The following is a 19,396-nucleotide window of genomic DNA, read 5'->3' on the forward strand; positions in this document are numbered from 1 at the left end:
GTGCTGCTCTGTCTGTTTCTCTAGAGATGCACTGAGTGTGTATCTGTTCTTCTCTGGTGTCTCAGTGTTTCTGGAGCCCTTTATGTCCAGGTTACAGGCACCAAGTCTGTACACGATTGTGTCCTTACTGGGGATTTTGAATATTCTAATATATTAATATAATAAATGTTCATTATTCATTGTTCCATTATTAATGTGTTTGTTTTAGTGTGTTCTGCCCATCACCTTAAGTCGCGTTTTTGAGAGAGTGCAGGGGGCAGTATTGTGGAGGCAATGTTTCTCTTTGAAGGCTCTGAGGAGTGGGTGGGTGGGTGTGTGTTTGTGTTTACTCAGATGAGCTGTGTGATGACAGGAGTCTGGATATGTCTGGGATAAGTGGGAATGGAAGTTCAAAGCTCGTGTTTTGCTTTTTGTTTTGTTTTTTTAAAGCGTGGGGCGAAAGGAAGGACATCCACACAGCTCCTCTACGCAGTGCCAGATTTACTGGATGATGATACATTATGGAAAAGTTTAAATAATAGGGCCCTATATATTGTTGCATATGTACAGACCTATATGTTTAATGACTAATGTTTTTTTGCCCAATTTGAATTGGTGGGCTGAACATTTTAATAGTACTTTTGTCACGGAAACGTCTCCGCGCGTGTGGGTTTGTGCATGTGGCCACGCCCTCCTTGTGTCTCACACCTGCTCCTTATTGTGTCATTATCATATGTATAAAGGTCTGACCTTTACATGTTTGTGTTGTCGGTTTTTGCTTCTGTTAGTGTGCGTGTCTGAACGTGAAATAAATCGTAAATTACTGTTTCACACTGCTCGTCTCCGCATCCTGCCTAAAGCCTCCCATGTCACAGAAATCCGACTAACGAAGGATCCCTGGGAAGGGTAGTAAGAAAAGGAAGGGGAAGAAGGGAGGTAAACACCCTCCCACAACCCATGCAGTGAGACCCTCCGTCATCCTGGCCTCACTCCACACCCCCACCATTGGGGAGGAGGCCGCTGGACGATTTAGGCCCCCCCCCCAAGTATGGTCCAGGGTCGGACTCCAAGGAGTCCTACAGACCTCAACCGAATTATGAGGATCGGCACACGGAGGTGGACTCCACTGGGTCCTACGACCCCTACATGGAATTCCACGAGGGTTACACGGATTATGGAGAATACGGGGAGTGCAGCGACATTAGCCTGCGGTCGGACAGGGGGTTCGACTATGGGGAGGACCCGTCTATGGAGGTGGAGGAGGTCCTCTATGGGGATCCCTTCAATGGCAGTGACGTGGCGTCTGGGGACTCCGAGAGCAACGAAGCCCCGGCACATCAGATGCCGCCCAAGGCTCCGCCTAGGAGGCGCTGCTCGGGAGCGAGCAAACCTTCACGGGCGGTACAAAGAGGGGTGACCCTGCTCGAGGACAGTCAACCCATTAGAACGTACAGCCCCGGAACTTGCCCGCCGGTACCTAAGCCTCGTAGAGGCAAGGGGGAGGCATCACCAGTGCCCACCCCAGAGGCAAGCAAAGCAACCGGTGCGCCTCCTGTAGCGGGTGCGCAGAGGTCAACGCCCCCTGAATCGGTGAAGGGCGATCCCCCACAGGCGGGTGGGACTCCAGCCCAGCCAACAACTGGGGGACAGGCCGGGGCTCCTGTGGGCCCCCCCCGGACTCTTCACGAGTCCTTCATGTAATTTTGTACCCGTCCCTTCCACTGTGTCTGCCCCCATCACGTTGTCTGTGCCTGTCGCTTGGTCCCCCTTTATGTCTGTGACTCTCAGTATGTCCGTCCCTGTGTCTGCCGTCGTCCTGATCCCTGTCCTTCCCCCCGCTGTCCTGCTCGCACTGGCCCGTGTCAGGTCACTCGGGCCCCTGGCCTCGCCGATCGGCTGGCATGCCAGGAGTCGCGCCCTTGGGGGTGGGGGGCTGTCACGGTACGGCCCCTCTTCCCCCAAACATCTCCGTGTGCGTGTGTGTGTTCGTCAGTGTGGCCTGTCCTTTACATGTTTGGTCTGACCTTTACATGTTTGTGTTGTCGGTGCTTCTGTTAGTGTGCGTGTCTGAACGTTAAATAAAAAGGAAGCTTCTGTTTCACGCTGCTCGGCTCCGCATCCTGCCTAAAGCCTCCCACATCACAACTTTTAATATTAAAAAGATATCCTACTTCTTCTGCTGGTGCATGGTCTCACAGAACATGCCATTGCTCTGATTACCAGCCCTGGATAATTATATTCCAGGGTGTGCTGAAGTTTGGTCACCCTGAAGGGAAAGAGGAATTTCTTTGAAATATATTTTAGTTCTATTGACATTAAGGTCTAAATGCTAATCTTGACAATATTCTTCTAGCAGAAGAATTGTTATAGATATAATATTGTTATAGAACCTGGTTGGTCTTCATATAAAAATTTTTTTTTACACATCTTTGCCTCTTTTTCATGTGATTCTAAACCTAAATGTTCAGGGATTGCAGCCAGTTTGATATAAATATTGATGAATGAGGCAGATAGATTACAACCCTCATGCACTGCATGTCCATGTTTAAAAAAATCCGTTCTGTTGTCCATTTTAACTGCACATTTAAAGATCAATGTGTTTGCATTTAAATCATAAACTTTGGAGTAACTGAAAGAATAGTCCATTGTGCCAAAGTGAATCAAATGCTTTCTCAGGACTGAAACAAGTCAATTGTTTCCCTTTGTTTGTGTATGCAATGTGCAGATGTGATGTTTGGTGATTTGGTAAGAATTCAACTTAATTTTTTGATAAGACATTATGTTTAAGTATGTTAACGGAACTAATATTCAGTTCATTACAGGAGATATTGGCTAGACTGCAGTTTTGCAGAATACCTGTGTAATTGCTCGAGTCAAATAGATCACGGGTATTATATATTTGGGTTAATAAGAACTCTGTTCACGAGGAGCTATATTCTCAAGGAGCACATTGTTTTTAGCCTAAAGCGCCAAAATTTGTGTTAATTGTTATTTTCCATTTTGCTTAATGTACTTCATGTACTGATCCATTTTTAGTGTGAACTATTATTTCTTTTTTCTTGTTATACTGCTTTGTGTATTCTAGTAAAAGCCTGATTTGTACCTCAAGCACTCCAAACCTCAAGTACAGCTTGGCTTGAAACACCAGGCTCAAGTCTCACAGAGACCAGCATGGAGAATATTCTCTGTATTGGCTCCCAGATGGTGGAACGAACTTCCGCTGGCTGTCCAGACAGTAGAGTCCCTTGCAGTCTTCAAATGCAGACTGAAGACCCATCTATTTGTGGAGTATTTAAATGACCTCTGACCCTGCTCCTATATTGGCTGACAAAGTCTAGAACTTATTGTTTATTACACTGACTGTTGTCTGTTATAGAGCTTATATGTATTTTGCACTTCTAGGCATCATCAGTGATCCCTGTATTCTACAGTATTCTAACTCATTGGTATATTGGACTCTAACCTACTGTACTGTACTAGGATGTATTCTATGAGGAAATGACAAAGCATTTTTGTCACTCTGGATAAGAGCATCTGATAAATGCTGTAAATGAAATATAAATCTGTTGGTTATTTAGTCATTTGGTTAATCTCTTGTTTTCTGTTGGACAGTTTTGAACTTTCTTACATGTTAAAAATATCTTGTCAAATCCTCCTTCCCTTTGTTTTTCTTTTTTTGGGGTTATTTTCACAGTTAGATTTGAGTCATTTTCCTTTTCTTGCCAGTTGGCAGAAAACCTTGTTCAAGTCTTCTGCTGCAAGGTTTACAGCTGTACGCTCGCTCTGATATTTTGCATCAACGAATGCATACATTTTGGATTTCATTAGATTATGATGCTGTAATCTGCGATCTGTTTGGAAGTGTTTGGGGCAGGTTTGTGTTTGCTGCGGCTGTATTTTAGGTACAGGGACTATTTAGCTGTGCTGGGACAGGTGGACAGGTGTAAATATGTCCAGGTTTCATATCTGTGGTGCTGTACTAGATCACTCTGCTGCCACATACAGAATCCACAATGTACAATGATTTTTACATAACTGCAGTTTTCCATTTTGTATTAATTACACCAATATAATTTTGTCTCCGAGTGGGGATACCTGTGATTTATACCTGTGATGGTTTAGATATTTGCATAATTTCCTCCAAATAAAATCTTGCTCACTTCTGTTTCTGGCATTTAAATGTCCACAAAGCAGAATACACAGGCACCACACAGGCATACCTCCAAAATTTCTGGTAAAAAAAATTCAATCTTTATTATATTTGCAAAATCCCTCCTGTTAGGCGTGGAACTAGTACTACTGCCTGAACATCTGAAAGTGACAATGGGATTAAAATATTACTGAGTGCATTTAAACTTGTGGTTCATCGAAGAACAGGAAGAGAGGAGAAAGGGTTTCACACCTGGATGGGTTTCTCTCACACACACCACTACAAAGCTCAAGTGTTCTCATCACAGACTACAGCCCACCAGCCACAAGCAGCCTGCGGGCCTAAAGTCTGCTGCCATGGTAACTACACCGGTGTCAGTCAGAACGCAGTCGCTGAAGGTGACAAACATCAAAGAGTCTGCCAGACTAGGAGAAGTCTGGAGCTCCCGGCGAAGAGACGGGAAAGTATCGACATAAAATAACAACAGAGATGAATTTCCCTTGGTATTCATATTCATACAGATGTGTGTGTGTGAGAGAGACATTGCGCCTTACTGAGAAGTCACAGTGGGGACACGTGTGTCCCAACCCCCCCGCCACCACTGGCTGGGACACACCCACTTAGTATTCCACGTGTCCCCAGGTGACGTCTCCCATACAGACAGGAGCTGTGTGTGTGTGTTAGGAGTGGTCTCTAAAACTCCTGTCCTCATTTCTGAGAACAAAGGAAGCAGAGAACCACACACACACACACACACACACACACACACACACACACACACACACACACACACACACACACACACACACACACACACACACACACACACACACACACACACACACACACCAAGATGAGCCACAAGGCATCTCTCAACGCTGAGACAGACAGACAGAGATTGATCAATAAAAGCTCTTCTCCTGAGAGCAGGTTCACAACTTCTGGAAGTTTTTTAATTGATAAGTATTTTTTAAAAAGTACAGGGAAGGAAATCTCCATTTCATTCAGGAGCTGAAGGTAGCTCAGCTGTCTGAAGAGCTTTTAGCTTAGGCTCTCTAACATTGGTGCCTCTCTCTCTCCAGCCCCCCCCCCCCACTCTCCCCTCAACACAGGGAGATTTTCTGTCATGTTTTTGTCTATTTCCCCCCTCCCCCCATCCTTATCTCAAATGTGCTTTCTCCAAGATTGTTCCATTAGCAGGGCTGCATCTCGCTCAGGGTGGCGGTAAACGCCTCGGCTCAGAGATAACAGGCAATAGCCTTCGCAAACCTGAGCTGAAAACTAAGCATCTCTCTATAGCCCTGCAACACCCCGCCACAAGTGTCAGGGGCTGTGAAATTAATCAGTCTCACGCCATGGGGACAGGGCTGTCAGAACTTCAGACGGCCGGTCGTGTCGACGCAGTACAGGTTGAGGTGTACAGCCCCTTTCTGCTCGGTCTAGCAGAGTGCAAGCCCAGGCCGGTCCGGGCCTCTCGTTAGGGCTCCCTCACGCTGCTGGTTACTGCAGAAGAAAGCTTGCGTCTGTCAGTCCTAGATGGTGTGAACTCTGCCTATTGCACCGTGGGGGAAAGCCAGCCATCTCTAAACTACCTTCCTCTGCCTGATATAGGGAGACAGTTGCCATGCCAACAGGAACATATGCTGCACACAAAGCGTATCAGGTTGCAGTGGTGCTGTGAGATGGGGGTCTGTGTGCGCGCACACTTGTGTGAGAGAGGCAGAGATTGAGAGAGACTGAAGCAGTCGTGCCCCGTGAAACCCCGCCCCCTATACAGCAGGTGATTCCAAGTCCCAGACACAGGAAACCTCTCCATCTGGTACACCTCAATGGTCACACACATAGCTGCTTTCTAAAGGGGTGTTCACACTTGTTCTTACTTTGTTTCGATTAAAAATGACCCCTGGTGCAACTGCTCCGTTAGTGAGGGTTGTTAGTGTCCGCTTCCTTTCAAACTCTGGTGAACCAGAGATCAGTGGACTGCCTGAGCAGGTGGGTGTCAGTCCATTTCTGGTGCGGTTCGTTCGAAGTACAGAAGGCATCCAAACCACAGGATGTGATGTCACAAGATGGTAAAAACAAGACCAGGTACACGCCACCTGATGAGTGCTTTATGCCCAAGGTGGTCATGTGATTCTCTCACAAAATAGATGTCATACATCACTTTCACTTATTTTTCATCCAATTGTTCAATTTGAGAATGTGAATGCTAAGTAAACCTGGACTAAATCGCAACAATGTGTTGTTTTCTTGTTTGGTCCAGACCAAGGGAACCGAACTGCAAGTATAAACACACCCTGAATGAGACTCCAACATTTGAAGGCATTTGAAAGGCAGACTGACCATTAGTGCCATACATGCCTATAGAGCAAACACTCAAATGACGATGTTGTGGCAAGTGGAGGCAGGGCTCAAACAGCTGTGATTAGTTTGGGATGAACAAGACGGGATTAGTCTTTATGAAAGACTTTTATGTGCAACTGGCAACTCTGAGCGAGCAAGGTGGAGTGCGAGGGGTTAAACGTGGATGGCCATCAGCGCAATCGCCATGGAGACAAACGGCCGTTGGCACATGCAGCGCAGGCAGGCTTCTGATTGGCTGTTAATTACGCTGTATTCTCCTCTCCTGCGTTCTCCTCAATTCCAGACGACACAACGCCACACTGCACGCATGCACGCCGCTCTCCGTTAGCAAACTTCTGCTCAGCTCCGGGGGATCGGAAAGCTGGCAGGATCCAGCACACGGCATCCAGCCAACAGACGGAACTGCGGGAATCACGCGCTGGTGAATTGGGAGCGAATACAGAAACCACAGTGGCATGTGGACAAAAACCCAACACGGGGTGGGAGGAGAGGGTGGAGATGATATGAACACACATTGGGCCAGCTTTTGATCAACCCCACCTCACCTCGATAATGACTCCTAACTGAACTCCACCCCACCCCACCCCCGGGACCGTTAACGTGCCCTTCTCAGGTACGGCTACGCAGCAGCGAACAGTCTCTGGCATTAACTGAGAAATGTCACGACCGGCATCGGTGAAATAGATACTACGGTCAGAAGAGAGGGTGATGGAGGGATGAGAGGGGGACAAGCAAGCAAGCAAGAGAGAGAGAGAGGAGACAGGTAGATAAGAGACAGAGAGAGAGAATTACAAGATGACAAATGGTCAAAGTGGACCATACACGCTTATATACTCCTGTTTCAAATTCAGGGACAGGAAGCAGCTCTGAGACCATTCGCCAGTCACGTCTTCCTTTGAAGATGAATCTCTCTGAGCATCACAGAGTCACCCGGGAGATGTCACTCCACAGCTCCTTCCTCTGAAGGTTCTCCCGCGAGCCGTCTGCTGCACAGTTTACTTCAAATGCCGCGCGTGGAGAGAGGGAGCAGGGAAAAGCTATTCTCCAGGTCAGTGCCGCGGCACAGCGCCCTCTAGAGGGCACTTCTGGGAATAACGCAGGAGAGGAAACCCCCGCCACATACACAAAAAGATATTCCAGATCTCCCGTGGATATAAAACTGGTTTATGTTTTGTGAAGGTCAACACCTCATTACAGCACATTGTAACGGAAACCTGGAGTAAGAAAACACGTCTGAATCACCCCATGTGGCAGCAGCAGGAAGTCCAGGTGGGATACAAGACTGGGCGTAAACCATGCCAGCAAGGGTGAAGTTCTGAGCAGAGGCATTCTTACTCAACATACCTCATCACTGGAAGATACAAGGCCAGCCAATGATCTGGCCTATAGGAGTGAGAGAAACAGCCAGAGACAGAGAGAGAGAGAGTGTGTGTGCACGTGCATGCACATTATTTGCTTCTGTTCATAACACTGTAGCTAGTGTGTGGGAATCACGAACATCAGGCATCCTTATTCTTACAGACTGGTGGGGGGTGTACGTGGGTGCATTGAATGAGGTCAGGGGATCTGCTCAGCCCAGAGCCTGTGTGTGTGTGCCCTACATACAAGCCCAGCTACTTCACTATGTGCCTCGAATCCCAGAATTCCAGAGCACCTCATTCATAAGCGCTTCACGACGGTACAGGAACGTGGAAAGATGGGATTCCCAGTGGGGAATAATCCTCTAACACCATTACAGGAACAACCTGGGTGCAGGGAGTGCGGATTATACCAGCCAATTTACACACATGCAAAATTATAATTATATTATATATATATAAAAACCATATACAGCCACCCCCCCTCCCCCAAATTCTGGCTAGAGCAGAGAATTGAAAAAAGCAATATGTGTACTGCAGTAAAAAGCTGAGACTGAGACCATGGAAATCACCGTGTGTGTGTGTATGCACGCATGAGAAAAAGGCTTAAATATAACAGGAAGTATAAATGATTCTGTAACGCTATTTCATTAACAGTGAATACGTGGTGCGTGTGTGCGCGCGTTTATTAATTTACAATTTCAATAGTAAAAAAAATTGACAAAATATTACATAACTATTTCACTTTGTGACTAGAATAAAATGTTTTGTGAAGGCACACACACAGACACACGCTACAGGTGAGCAGACTCTTACACACAGCCAAACACACTACCTGGATTGAACTGGTGCCGAAATATTTTAATGAACCACACTAATCTTGAAACACTACACAGTAAGACAGAACAGCAGCAACAAACAAAAATCAATTTCAGTAATTGAATTTTCATTTAAATATATAAAAATTAAGCAGTAATTCAGATCTCCTGATCTAGCACCTAACCCTAACCCTAACCTAACCCTAACCCTAACCCTTACTAAAGAAACTTCTACACAATATCACACGACAGCACTGTCTGCTGACTAACCCTGTCTCGTTGTCTCCATGCTCCAATTAAATTCACAATATCTAGCACAAATTCATTTTTGTTTGGTATTTACAAATGCTTCAAATGTCCAGAGTGCTCGTCTGTTTCAATAAGACCATGTATATTTTGTAGACATTGTTTTTAAAAAGGACAGAGTTTGTATGTCAACATTAACAAAGCCACCTGATTAGCATGGGGTGTGAGATTCGCTGTTTGTACGGAACGGGAATGCTATGCTCACACTGATTATGTGTGTTAAGAGTCTCCGCGTGACCTCGCAACATGGCACGCAGAAGATAATGGTGTTTACGAGGGTGAGGCTCAGATTCCTGTATTATTACAGAAGAGTGTTGATATGAAACACGTCAGACGTGTATCTCCAAACCAGAATAGATGTGCTAGACAGTTATCATCATTATGGATTATATTGAGTCTACCTTATCAGGCTTAAAATGACAGCAGAGAACCAGGAGACAAAACTGGTCATGTTCTGACCTCAGAGAGAGTGAGTGAGAGACAGAAGGTGAGAGAGAGTGAGTGTGACGGACAGAGTCAGAAGGAGGGGTAGAGATAGAGACAGACAGAGAGAGAGAGAGAGAGAGAGAGAGAGAGAGAGAGAGAGAGAGAGAGAGAGAGAGAGAGAGAGAGAGAGAGAGAGAGAGAGAGAGAGAGAGAGAGAGAGAGAAACTGTAGTTGCCAAGCTTTTCCATTTGCTACAGTCACTAATTGACCCTGGGACAAATATCCCCAACACCCCCCACCGAATACACAGAGTGAAAACACTCTGTATTGACAGAGGCATCACGGACCACTCCTGTCCCTCATCATTAATGTGGCTGGCACTGACCTGGGGTCAGGAGGTTATTAAAGTGAAGCCCATTTGCTTTACTGGGCTCTAAAACACACAGCAGCAGTGAAACATTAACCCTCCCATCAGGGCAAGGCTGAAATGTTTACAGTGTGTTTACACACACACACACACACACACACACACACACACACACACACACAGAGACTAAATTCTCTCAATGTGTTTAAGGCACTGACATCTAGGAGAAGCTCTAAATCTGCTCCATGGGTGAGATTCTTTTTCCCAGGAACACTTTGTACGTTCCAATACAAACGGCAGAGAGATTAGAACACAAAGAATCATTTTCTCCTCGTCTCCTCAGGGCCTTCATGCTGCATTTTGAGCAAAGCTATGTGGAAACCAGGCAGAGGGAATCTGTCCCGTGATTGCAGCCGTAGTAACAGCGTGTTTATAGTTCATAGCGTGTGTGTGCACGTCCACTCACACTGAGAGACTCGGACGTCTCCACCAGTGCCTTCAAAGGCTGTTCACTTTCACAGGGTCAGTAATTATACCACGGAAATCCTGACCTAACGTACAGATATCGGTTCCAGAACCTAAACGAACCGAACCGAGAAGGAGCGTGAAAGCGCGCAGCATCGAGGAGCCAGCTATTCATCCTTGCGGGGGATTGTCAGAAAAGGATCCGATCAGCACCCACTTCACCAGTCCCAACGCTGGAAATCTGCTTCTCTTGCGTTCTCTACAATTAACTTGTCTCTCTCCTCGCAAAAGGCCATCTAATTGGCTGCAGCTTGTGGTGCTGTGCCGTGTTGCCTAGCAACTGGCCACAAGGCAGCTTCTGTGTTTTTTGTGCACATTTGTGTATAACACCACTTATGATTATTTAGCAGTTAACGTGCTGTTTTTTTTCCTCAAATCCGCTGTTTAACAGGAACATCGTTAAACCCGTCAACGAGGTACCAGAGAACCTTCCGTTAAAAAAACAGGATATGTATATATATATATATATATATATATATATATATATATATTTTTTTTTTTATTATTTTTTTTTATTTTTATTTTTTTTTTAAAGAAAATTCCACACCAATTGCCACTGAAACCTTCCACAACAAATCACCATCTAAGCACTATTCAAGGGAATTTTTTTTCCTTTTCCCCTTTTGGGAGACTGAAGGCTAATCAACAGTGGACGCTACACGAGATGCCCGGTGCGGCCCTGGAACAGCCCAGATCAGCTATGGCCTACGAGAGGGCACAGCCTCCAGGGGGCAGCAGCAAGGCACACGTTTGCCTACTCCCACAATGCAGCATTGTTCACACCCATTTTGTATCTGAACACCGGACTGGATGCACCTCCTCACGCCACTGTGCTAAAGACCAGAGCATGTGGATGTGCTACAGATCCGTGGCATGTTGTGCATGACTGGAACTGTAGAAGCAGTATAGACATGATTTATCCCCCACCGTTCTCAACACAGTAGGCCACACAGGTAACACAGCCAGAGGGAAGCGTTCCTCAGCTCTGAGGTCATACAGGTAGCAGTGTCCAAGTACTCAGACCCTCTCCAGCACTGCTGGGACTGGAGACACGACCAGCGTCCGAGTTCAGCAAGAGTTCAGCACGCTACACAGCCCCAGGCCTGCCCCACTACGCCCGCACTAATGCAGAACAAGCAGGCCAGACTGGCTCCTTTTCTCCTCTGTTGTGTTTCCTGCTCTTGGCTTCCAGTAAAAGGTTGTGTGTCCTCTGTGCTGCCAGGACTCAGGGAGATCTTCCTCTACCACGGCCTGCCACTCCGAGCTGGCAGCAGGGGGATAGCGCCAACTATGGGACAAACTCCAGATGGTTTGGGAGCAGATGCCAAGTTGTTGCTGAGAAGACAGGATGTCTGTTTTGGGGAGTAGAGGCTGTGTGTGTGTGTGTGTTTGTAGGGGGGTTAATTGAGAGTAATTGATCTCTTTAGCCTCTCGCCAAATCAATGACCGATTGTCCATTAGGTCTTTAAGACTTCACTTTAACTACACAATCTAACAATCAATAAAAAAAATACCCAAATTCCTCTGGGATTTGCAAGGATTTTCTGAGAGTGGTCACAAATCTGGCAGGACCGTGTTAACAGTGTACCTACGGCGCACTGGAGTGGCAGTCATGAGCTTTATGAAGGTCAGCGAACTCACCATGGCGCTGTGACTGACAGAATCCCTTCACCCTTCAGATCAGCACGGACGTCAGTCAGAGACTTCAACAGCTCGATTCATTTTCAAGAGCAAATTTAAAAAAAAAAAAGGCTGATGGATGGGATTTAGAAGATATTTTGAATATGAGTGATGCTTTCAGCGCCTTTGAAAGCTGTTTCCACAGCCTTGAGAACCTGCAGGGACCTAGAGCAGGCCAGCTCAGCAAGGTCCCCCACAGGCCAGCGGCAGAGCTTACGTCAGTGCGCGCACACACACACACACACACACACACACACACACACACACACACACACACACACACACACACACACACACACACACACACACACACACACACACACACACACACGCCTACTGAAGTGTTTTGCTTCCGTTGTGTTTCGTTATATAATTATGATATGTAATGATAATGCCATTTTCGGTTTCAAAACAAACAAAATCAAAAACCATCATCAAAGATCAACGCCCCCCACCAAAAAACCAAAGAAGGCATCAAACTGAACTCCTGTCTACATCTCTATGACTAAAGCCAGCATGACAGGAAGAGAAAGTTGGCCATGATTCACTGTAGCCCAGCGGACTACGAGTGCACTCTGTCAAACCTCTACGCGGTTTAATTATTAATTAATTACACCCAGAGTTCAAACATCTTGGCCCCATGAGCAAACAGCAGGCAGAGCTACAGCTCTGACACATGGCTGCTTTAAGACTCAGACCTCTGGGGTGGAGAAGCACGGTGTAGACAGCGTTCTGTCTCACTGACAGGATTACGAGTGACAAACAGCCAGCAAAAACAATCTCGCGGATGAAGGCAATTTATTTATTCAGTGGTGAGGAAAATGGCAGTCCTCGCCTTCCTCGGTCAAGTTGAAAACTGTGAAACCGTAAAATGTTTCAATCCATGAGTGCAGAGCTTAAAGGGGCATTTAAAAAACTCGTCTGGGCCTAAACCATCACGAGAATGAAAAGGCACTCTCTCTCAACCCTCTCTCTCCCAATCTTCTCTCTCTCACACACACACACATACAACCCACTCCCTCTCTTAAAAAACACAAACCCCTCTATCGCTCTCTTTCTCCCCAACACACTCAAACCCTCTACCCAACACAAACCCCCCTCTCTAATACACAAACTCACCCTTTCTCCAACCCTCACCAAATACACCGCTCCCTCTCTAACACACACAACTCCCCTTTCTTTAATACACAAACCCACTTCCTGTCTCTCTCTCACACACACAGAAACCCCTCTCTCTCCTTAATACACACAAACCCTCACCTTCTTTCTCCAACAGATACACAAACCCACTCCCTCTGTCTCTCTCTCTCTCACACACACAAACCCTGTTCAGAACATCTCTTTTCCCTTTGGGACATCCACAGTCCATAACCTCCACATCGATTCCTGTCACAGACAAACACAAACAAAAAACATCCAAACTCTTTCAAACTTGAGTGTAACTTAACAATTCAGAATCAAGTGAAAAAAAAACAGCCTACTTTAAAAGCCCTGAGAACACAACAACATGAAGAAACAGAGGACGTCAATCAATCAATCAATCAATCAATCAATAAATGCGCATGTAATTCTGACCCAAACCTACTTTGTAAATGCAGGAGTTTAATCCGCCGACTCATTTTTATGCCAATGGACTTTGTGTTAATAATGTAAGTTTGCATTGTCAGCTGTTGCCATGGCAAAAATGAAATTTGAGGAAACGCAAAGAAAAAGAACTGATCTACCCTCCCTGAAATTTAGAACGACATGGACTGATAAGATATAAAGATATAAAATGCAGCTTTTCTGTCTTAATGTGGTTTCACCTCTTCAGAAGACACCTTCTCTCTCACGTATAATTTAAAATTATTACGTGTATACTATATAATAATCCATCTTTTATTATTTTATTGGATTTTATTTCTTCAGGGCCAATATGGCTAGTATCTCAGCTAATAACCAGTGGAATCCACCCACGCTCTTGCCACGATGTGCCTGTCTCAGTTTTCTGTGGAAAAGCTGAATCTTGTTGCATGTCTGCCCAGAGAGAGTGTGCTGGAGAGTGTGCTGTGTGTGTAGTATCACCTAACTGCCTTTTGAACACTTGAATCCTGCCAGAGAGCCGTTTCTTCCCATTGTTGCCACTGGCTTGCTAACTGGGGATCTGGACATTTGAAGACAACACAGGCTGTATACTGCAGTGAACGGGCCCTGCTCAAAGATGCTTTTTCAGTGGCTAAAGTTTGGTGATCTAAAATAAATTTGATTTGAAACATTATACAAACATTTCAGAAACACTAGAAGTAAATAATAATAGTGTAAAAGAATCCGTGTTTGTTTTGTGGAAAATGGATGAAACCTTTATTTCCCCTCTAACCTTTCTGATGAATTGGCAACAGTGATGACGGCATGATATTTATTCAGAGACACAAAATGAAAGTCCCGGCTCAAAGTAAACATCGCGATTTACGCGCGTGACGCAAAGAAAATAGACATGATAGAAAATAATGTGTGTTTTGAAGGAGTGCTGATGTTTTAGGTGTTTACTTGGAGATCACGCACCACAAAGTAGTGACACTGCTATTTTTAGAAACTGTGCGTTCTACCGACAGTTATCTGTAGCGTACTGATGCGTGGAGACATTCCTGAGTTATTATACTGAGAAGATAAGGAGTTATTTTGGCTGCAAAATGCTGGTTTCAGATTGAAAGAGTTTAACAGATGCAGTGAACCCCTGCCTCTCATTACCTCTGATGCTCACAATGTCAGATGTGCAAGACTTTGGACAATAAAGAAACTTTCAGCTCAAAAAGTCAGTAGCCCACAGGGTTATAAACCGTATGACTAAAATCATTTTTAATATCTGCACAGGATGCACTCACTCACTGTGGCATTTTTATCACACCTCTATTAAAACAGTGTCAGGTTAGCTTATGATATACTAAACTCCTGTAAACCTTGAGCAACTTCAGAAGTTGAATTCACACACAACAAACACAAGGACAAAGGCCTGCTTCACCCTACATCCCTGCGCCTTGCTGCATAAGGCATTCTCTCTACAACCAAGATATCCACAGTATCAGATATGAATGTCAGCGTTAACCATAATCACCACGACTTAAAAGAAACACCATTACGCGCAGCAGGCCACTCACCCGCAGTGAAGTCCTTGTTAAGGTCAATGAAGGCGTTGGAGTGAGGAACACGGATAGTCACACCACTGCTGAGAGCTTTCTCACATCTCAGCTTCCTGAAGAATGAAGGAACAAAAACACAACAGAAAATCAATACAGTATCAACCCTGAATACTGAGACACGATTAAGGAGGCAGAGCTCCTAAAATGGCCTCACCTGTTGCGCAGGTAGCAAATTTCTGGAGCACCATCCACAACTCCAAAAATGTCTGGAACCATGTCCCCATTAAAGCTGCAATAGAGGGAATGGAAGACAGTCGCATCACACTCCATCTCACACTCTGTCTGTCTCGACTCTACACTACTGCGCATCTCAAAACACTCTGTCAGTCTCTACTGTGACTACTGCTGGCATGTGCCAGACCCACAGGAGCTCGTGGAGGGCCACATACATGCAGTCAAAGTGCACTTACTCCATGACAAGAGGCTGGTCCTGAAAGGTGTTATTAAGGTCAACCCTCCCACTCTGATCTGTAAGAGTGCATCATGGAGAACTCCTGTAATTAACCAGCACTAACACTGTGCATTTACAATATTGTTTAATTGCCTGCATGCATAATACATAAGACCATTTAAAACAGATTATTTCATAAACTGGCACACTGAGGATTCACATAGCTGTCGGATACTAAATTTAAAACTTTACCCAAAGTTTGGTTGTTCCCCCAGAAGATGAACACACTGTTCTGCCCGGGGTCGGAGTTTTTCAGATGACCAGTGAGAAGGACGTCCATTTGAGAGTCTCCATCGTAATCCGCTGGGACTACGCTAGTGATGACGGAAATGTCACTGAAAGAGCAAGAGTCACTCTGCCTCAGACGTACGGATCAGCACAGGAAACAGCTGTCAGTCGCTACTGAGGTCACCATATTTTGACCCCTCGATAGTATTTTTTTTTTAATGTATTTTTTTTTTAGCATTTTACCGTGGGAAAGCGTCTTTGGTGAGATGCACTTTAGGTTTGAAATAGGGAGCTTTGAGATCAGCCAAGAAAATCAACAGCTCAGTCTCTGAAAAAAAGGAACTATTTATCTACAAGAACATACATACACATATATAATACAAACATAAAAAAAAAACACCATCGGATATATGCAGAATAATACTATTTTGAGAATGTGTATCACAAGGAGCAGAAAAAATGTGGTTCGGTTATTAGTGAGGACTGACAACACAGACTATTAACTACCATTTTTAATCCTAGTTAATTATAACCGTATCAGGTAGTTCATCTGAGAAGACCTGGAGTAAGTGAACTAGCCCAGCTAGCTAAGATAAGATAAGATAAGATAACGACCACCAGCGCGGAGCTGTAGAATACACTACCCAGCTGTGTGGAGAAATAAACCAATCATAAACTTAATCAAGTAAACTACGGATTCATTATAAAGTTACGGGTCCACACGGACGTTTATTTAACTTTTGTGATGTTCAGCTCGCTAAAATAAGATAAGCTAAGCTAAGCTAAGCTAAGCTAAGCTAAGATAAGCTAACCACTCACGGCCTCTGAGGATGAAGATATCCGTCTGTTTGTCCGAGTTGAAGTCTCCAAACGCGGCTACCGTGCCGTGGTTTTCCGACCCGAACAAATCCTTGCTCACGTCTTGCAGCGCAAACGCGACATAATGTCCCGAAAGTGTGAAAGTGGTCGCCCAAAGCGTTAAAAGCCCTGACAGAAACATCGCTAAAGCCTGAACGCTAACTCTGACAGAAGCATCCTCCTCGCGCACGCCCACCGCACACGACACGAGGAGCCGCTTTACGGCATGAGGCGACGCTCGCGGAGTTTTGACAGCACGGACCTCGAGAATGAGACCGAAACGTGCCGCACCGGTCCGAAGCCAGACTCTAAACTTTATAGAGTTTATTTAAAAATATATATATATATGAATCGGTGCGTGCGGTTAAAACAGCACATATCATATGCATGTGACGTCACGGTGCGGCCGCGTCCGCGACGCTGCCGTAACGCGCGTGGTGTCGCGCGGCTGCTACAGTAAACATGTCCAGCTTAGCTGATGTGGGCTGGAAGCTGCTGGAGTTTAAAGCCAGATCCAAACGCTCAGGTTTGCCATTCTCACATGGAAGCACTCCCGGTGTATTTGGAGCGTATTTAGAGCGTATTTAATGTGTATTTAATGTGTAATTAATGCGTATTTGCGCCGTTGTCAGTCTGCATGTTCTGCTGCACGACAGTCTCACCGAGCGAGACACACGAGCCTTAAAGGTCAGAAGGGAAGTTTGTGAGTCCAGTGTTATTTTAAGAGCAGAAAAGCAAGTCGATACTCAGGATTAGCGTTTGGCTGAACATAAAACAGGACCCTGCATCTCTGCCTTGTTACTGGAAGGCCCAGCTGCAGTATAGAGTTGCTAAACTCGAGGTCACTAGCAGTGCAGCTTCCCCTAAAATGAGGAGCTCCAACATTTTATTAAAGGGGTTATCAAGTTAAACCTCCTTCATACAGTATCTTGGCATAGAAAACACGTTCATTAAGATAGTCACCGGACTCGCTGCTTCTATAATCCATTTGTTTGTTTTATTAGACAAGCGGAAATTCACTACAGAAACGTATAATGAAATGCACGGCTTGGAGACATGTATGTATAATTAGAGATCCTGACTTTTCGAGTACATGTTCACCTTTAGCTGGAGCCGTGTTATTTTGTTGCTGGGTTTTCGGGTGCCTTGCTGTGTAATCTGTCGCTGTTACTCTAACCTGCTCCGGTAGTGTGTGTAACATATCTGAGAGGATCGCTGTAGCTCTCCCTCTAACCCGTGATGGCCACCGCTGCCACACACAGCTGCGGCCACCCACCAAAACCAGAAAGCTATGGTAAGTCGTGCGTCACACGTCACGCCACTCACTGGACGAGCGCGCCGCTGTCTTCGGGAACGTCATAGATGAATATTTATATCCTGATAAGTGACGTGGAGTCACGTGAACAATAGAATCCCATCACCATGGACATTTTTTTTTCTAGACTTGTTATTATTACTACCACTACTACCACTACTACTAATAATTTTTCTTTCTATTACACCTTTCTAAAAATCATGAATGAATATGAATCACGCTGTTGCAAGTCTAATTTCAGAACATTCACCAGTATAGTTGACCCCAGTATCACTGCTATTTTAATAATTATTTTTCTAAAATAATCTACCTGATCAGTGCTGGATCCCATATCCAAACATATTTTTAATCTGTGTGTGATAGACTGTGTAGATTCTTTATAAATCACTTAACAAATTTACTGTTGTGGGCCAACACTCTCTTTCTTCTCTGTCATCTTTTTAAAATTGTTTTTCAATCAAATGTTTTCTTAGAAGGTTACCAAGCGACCGAAACATGAAGAGTGTAAACTATATACATATAAGTGAACTGAAATGCGATGAATCTTTCGTTTGCCTGTTAGATGTGCACAGCTTGGCCAGTGTTATCTTTAAAGAGATGGCTTTGTCCTAGCTACTTAAAAGCTGATGGAAATTATGCTAATTTGCTCAGAAATGGGAATTTTTAGTACCCGAGGAATTGACCCTAGGTCGATTCCATTAAAATGTAAATCACTCCAAAGTTAAATGTGTCTGAAATAGTGCTTCCACAGAGGGGGTTCCCTGAGACTCACGCCACCTTCAAAAGCTGCCTGCACTTTTCTCTTCTTGGGTCTCTGTTCCACTCCACACTCTTGCCTGCGACTTCAATTTAAAATCTATACGCAATTGCCAGAACATTTACTGCCAAAAATCTTCAACTGTATCTTTTTTTGCTTCTTGGATTGCTTTGTTGTGCCGGCAAATCAGAAACATTAAGTTTTGCACTAATATACCGGAAAAGCGAGTCACACACTAGAAGGTGATTTTCTAAGTGGGCCCCTGTGTAATGAAGCTTACTGTTAGTAAACTACTCTGCAGCACAGGTTTGATCTATAATCTGCACTAGGACCCTCTGACGTAACGGCAGACTTTGAATTGTGCTCTTTTCAGCATGAATGCACCCTTGGTGAGCGTGAGCAAATGAGATGTACGGTGCATGTTATTGTCACTCGACCGCTCTGTGTGTTCTGTGTCTTCAGGCTCCATTTATGAACCCCTCAAGCTGTCTGTACTGCACAGCGAGGATGAGCCTCTGTGGGACAAACTGGACCTGTTCTACAGGGCAGGTGAGGACCTCTGGGCCCAGTGTTGCCTCCTTAAGTGTTGCCTCCTTGCCTGGTTTACTAGTGAAGTCAATGGCGTGTTTTAGGGTCTA

General features: G+C 45.0%; 2 protein-coding genes across 8 annotated transcripts in view; one reads left to right on the forward strand and one right to left on the reverse strand.

Moving 5' to 3' along the window:
• itfg1 (integrin alpha FG-GAP repeat containing 1) overlaps positions 1 to 16,985 on the reverse strand; it is a 96,220-nt gene extending 79,235 nt beyond the window's left edge. Inside the window, exons 1-6 of one of the 3 annotated variants that reach the window (XM_027018675.3) lie at positions 16,648 to 16,985; positions 16,072 to 16,156; positions 15,793 to 15,935; positions 15,560 to 15,617; positions 15,304 to 15,378; positions 15,108 to 15,202 (exon numbers count right to left, since the gene is read on the reverse strand). In XM_027018675.3, the coding sequence (XP_026874476.1) occupies positions 15,108 to 15,202; positions 15,304 to 15,378; positions 15,560 to 15,617; positions 15,793 to 15,935; positions 16,072 to 16,156; positions 16,648 to 16,828 (637 nt within the window). In that variant the 5' untranslated portion in view covers positions 16,829 to 16,985. Of the gene's footprint in view, positions 1 to 15,107; positions 15,203 to 15,303; positions 15,379 to 15,559; positions 15,618 to 15,792; positions 15,936 to 16,071; positions 16,179 to 16,647 lie in introns of all 3 variants that reach the window. The other 2 variants (XM_081706209.1, XM_081706210.1) reach the window with 2 other exon arrangements.
• A 116-nt stretch (positions 16,986 to 17,101) lies between these two features.
• The window catches only part of phkb (phosphorylase kinase, beta), a 70,334-nt gene continuing 68,039 nt past the window's right edge, over positions 17,102 to 19,396 (forward strand). For 4 of the 5 annotated variants that reach the window (XM_081706200.1, XM_081706203.1, XM_081706201.1 and 1 more), the window contains exons 1-2: positions 17,102 to 17,212; positions 19,221 to 19,307. In XM_081706200.1, coding sequence (XP_081562326.1) covers positions 17,149 to 17,212; positions 19,221 to 19,307 — 151 coding nt within the window. In that variant the 5' untranslated portion in view covers positions 17,102 to 17,148. Of the gene's footprint in view, positions 17,213 to 17,875; positions 17,981 to 19,220; positions 19,308 to 19,396 lie in introns of all 5 variants that reach the window. The other variant, XM_081706202.1, reaches the window with a different exon arrangement.

Source organism: Electrophorus electricus, chromosome 23 (assembly GCF_041902795.1).
Source record: "Electrophorus electricus isolate QZ-2024a chromosome 23, ASM4190279v1, whole genome shotgun sequence".
NCBI classification, from domain to species: domain Eukaryota; kingdom Metazoa; phylum Chordata; class Actinopteri; order Gymnotiformes; family Gymnotidae; genus Electrophorus; species Electrophorus electricus.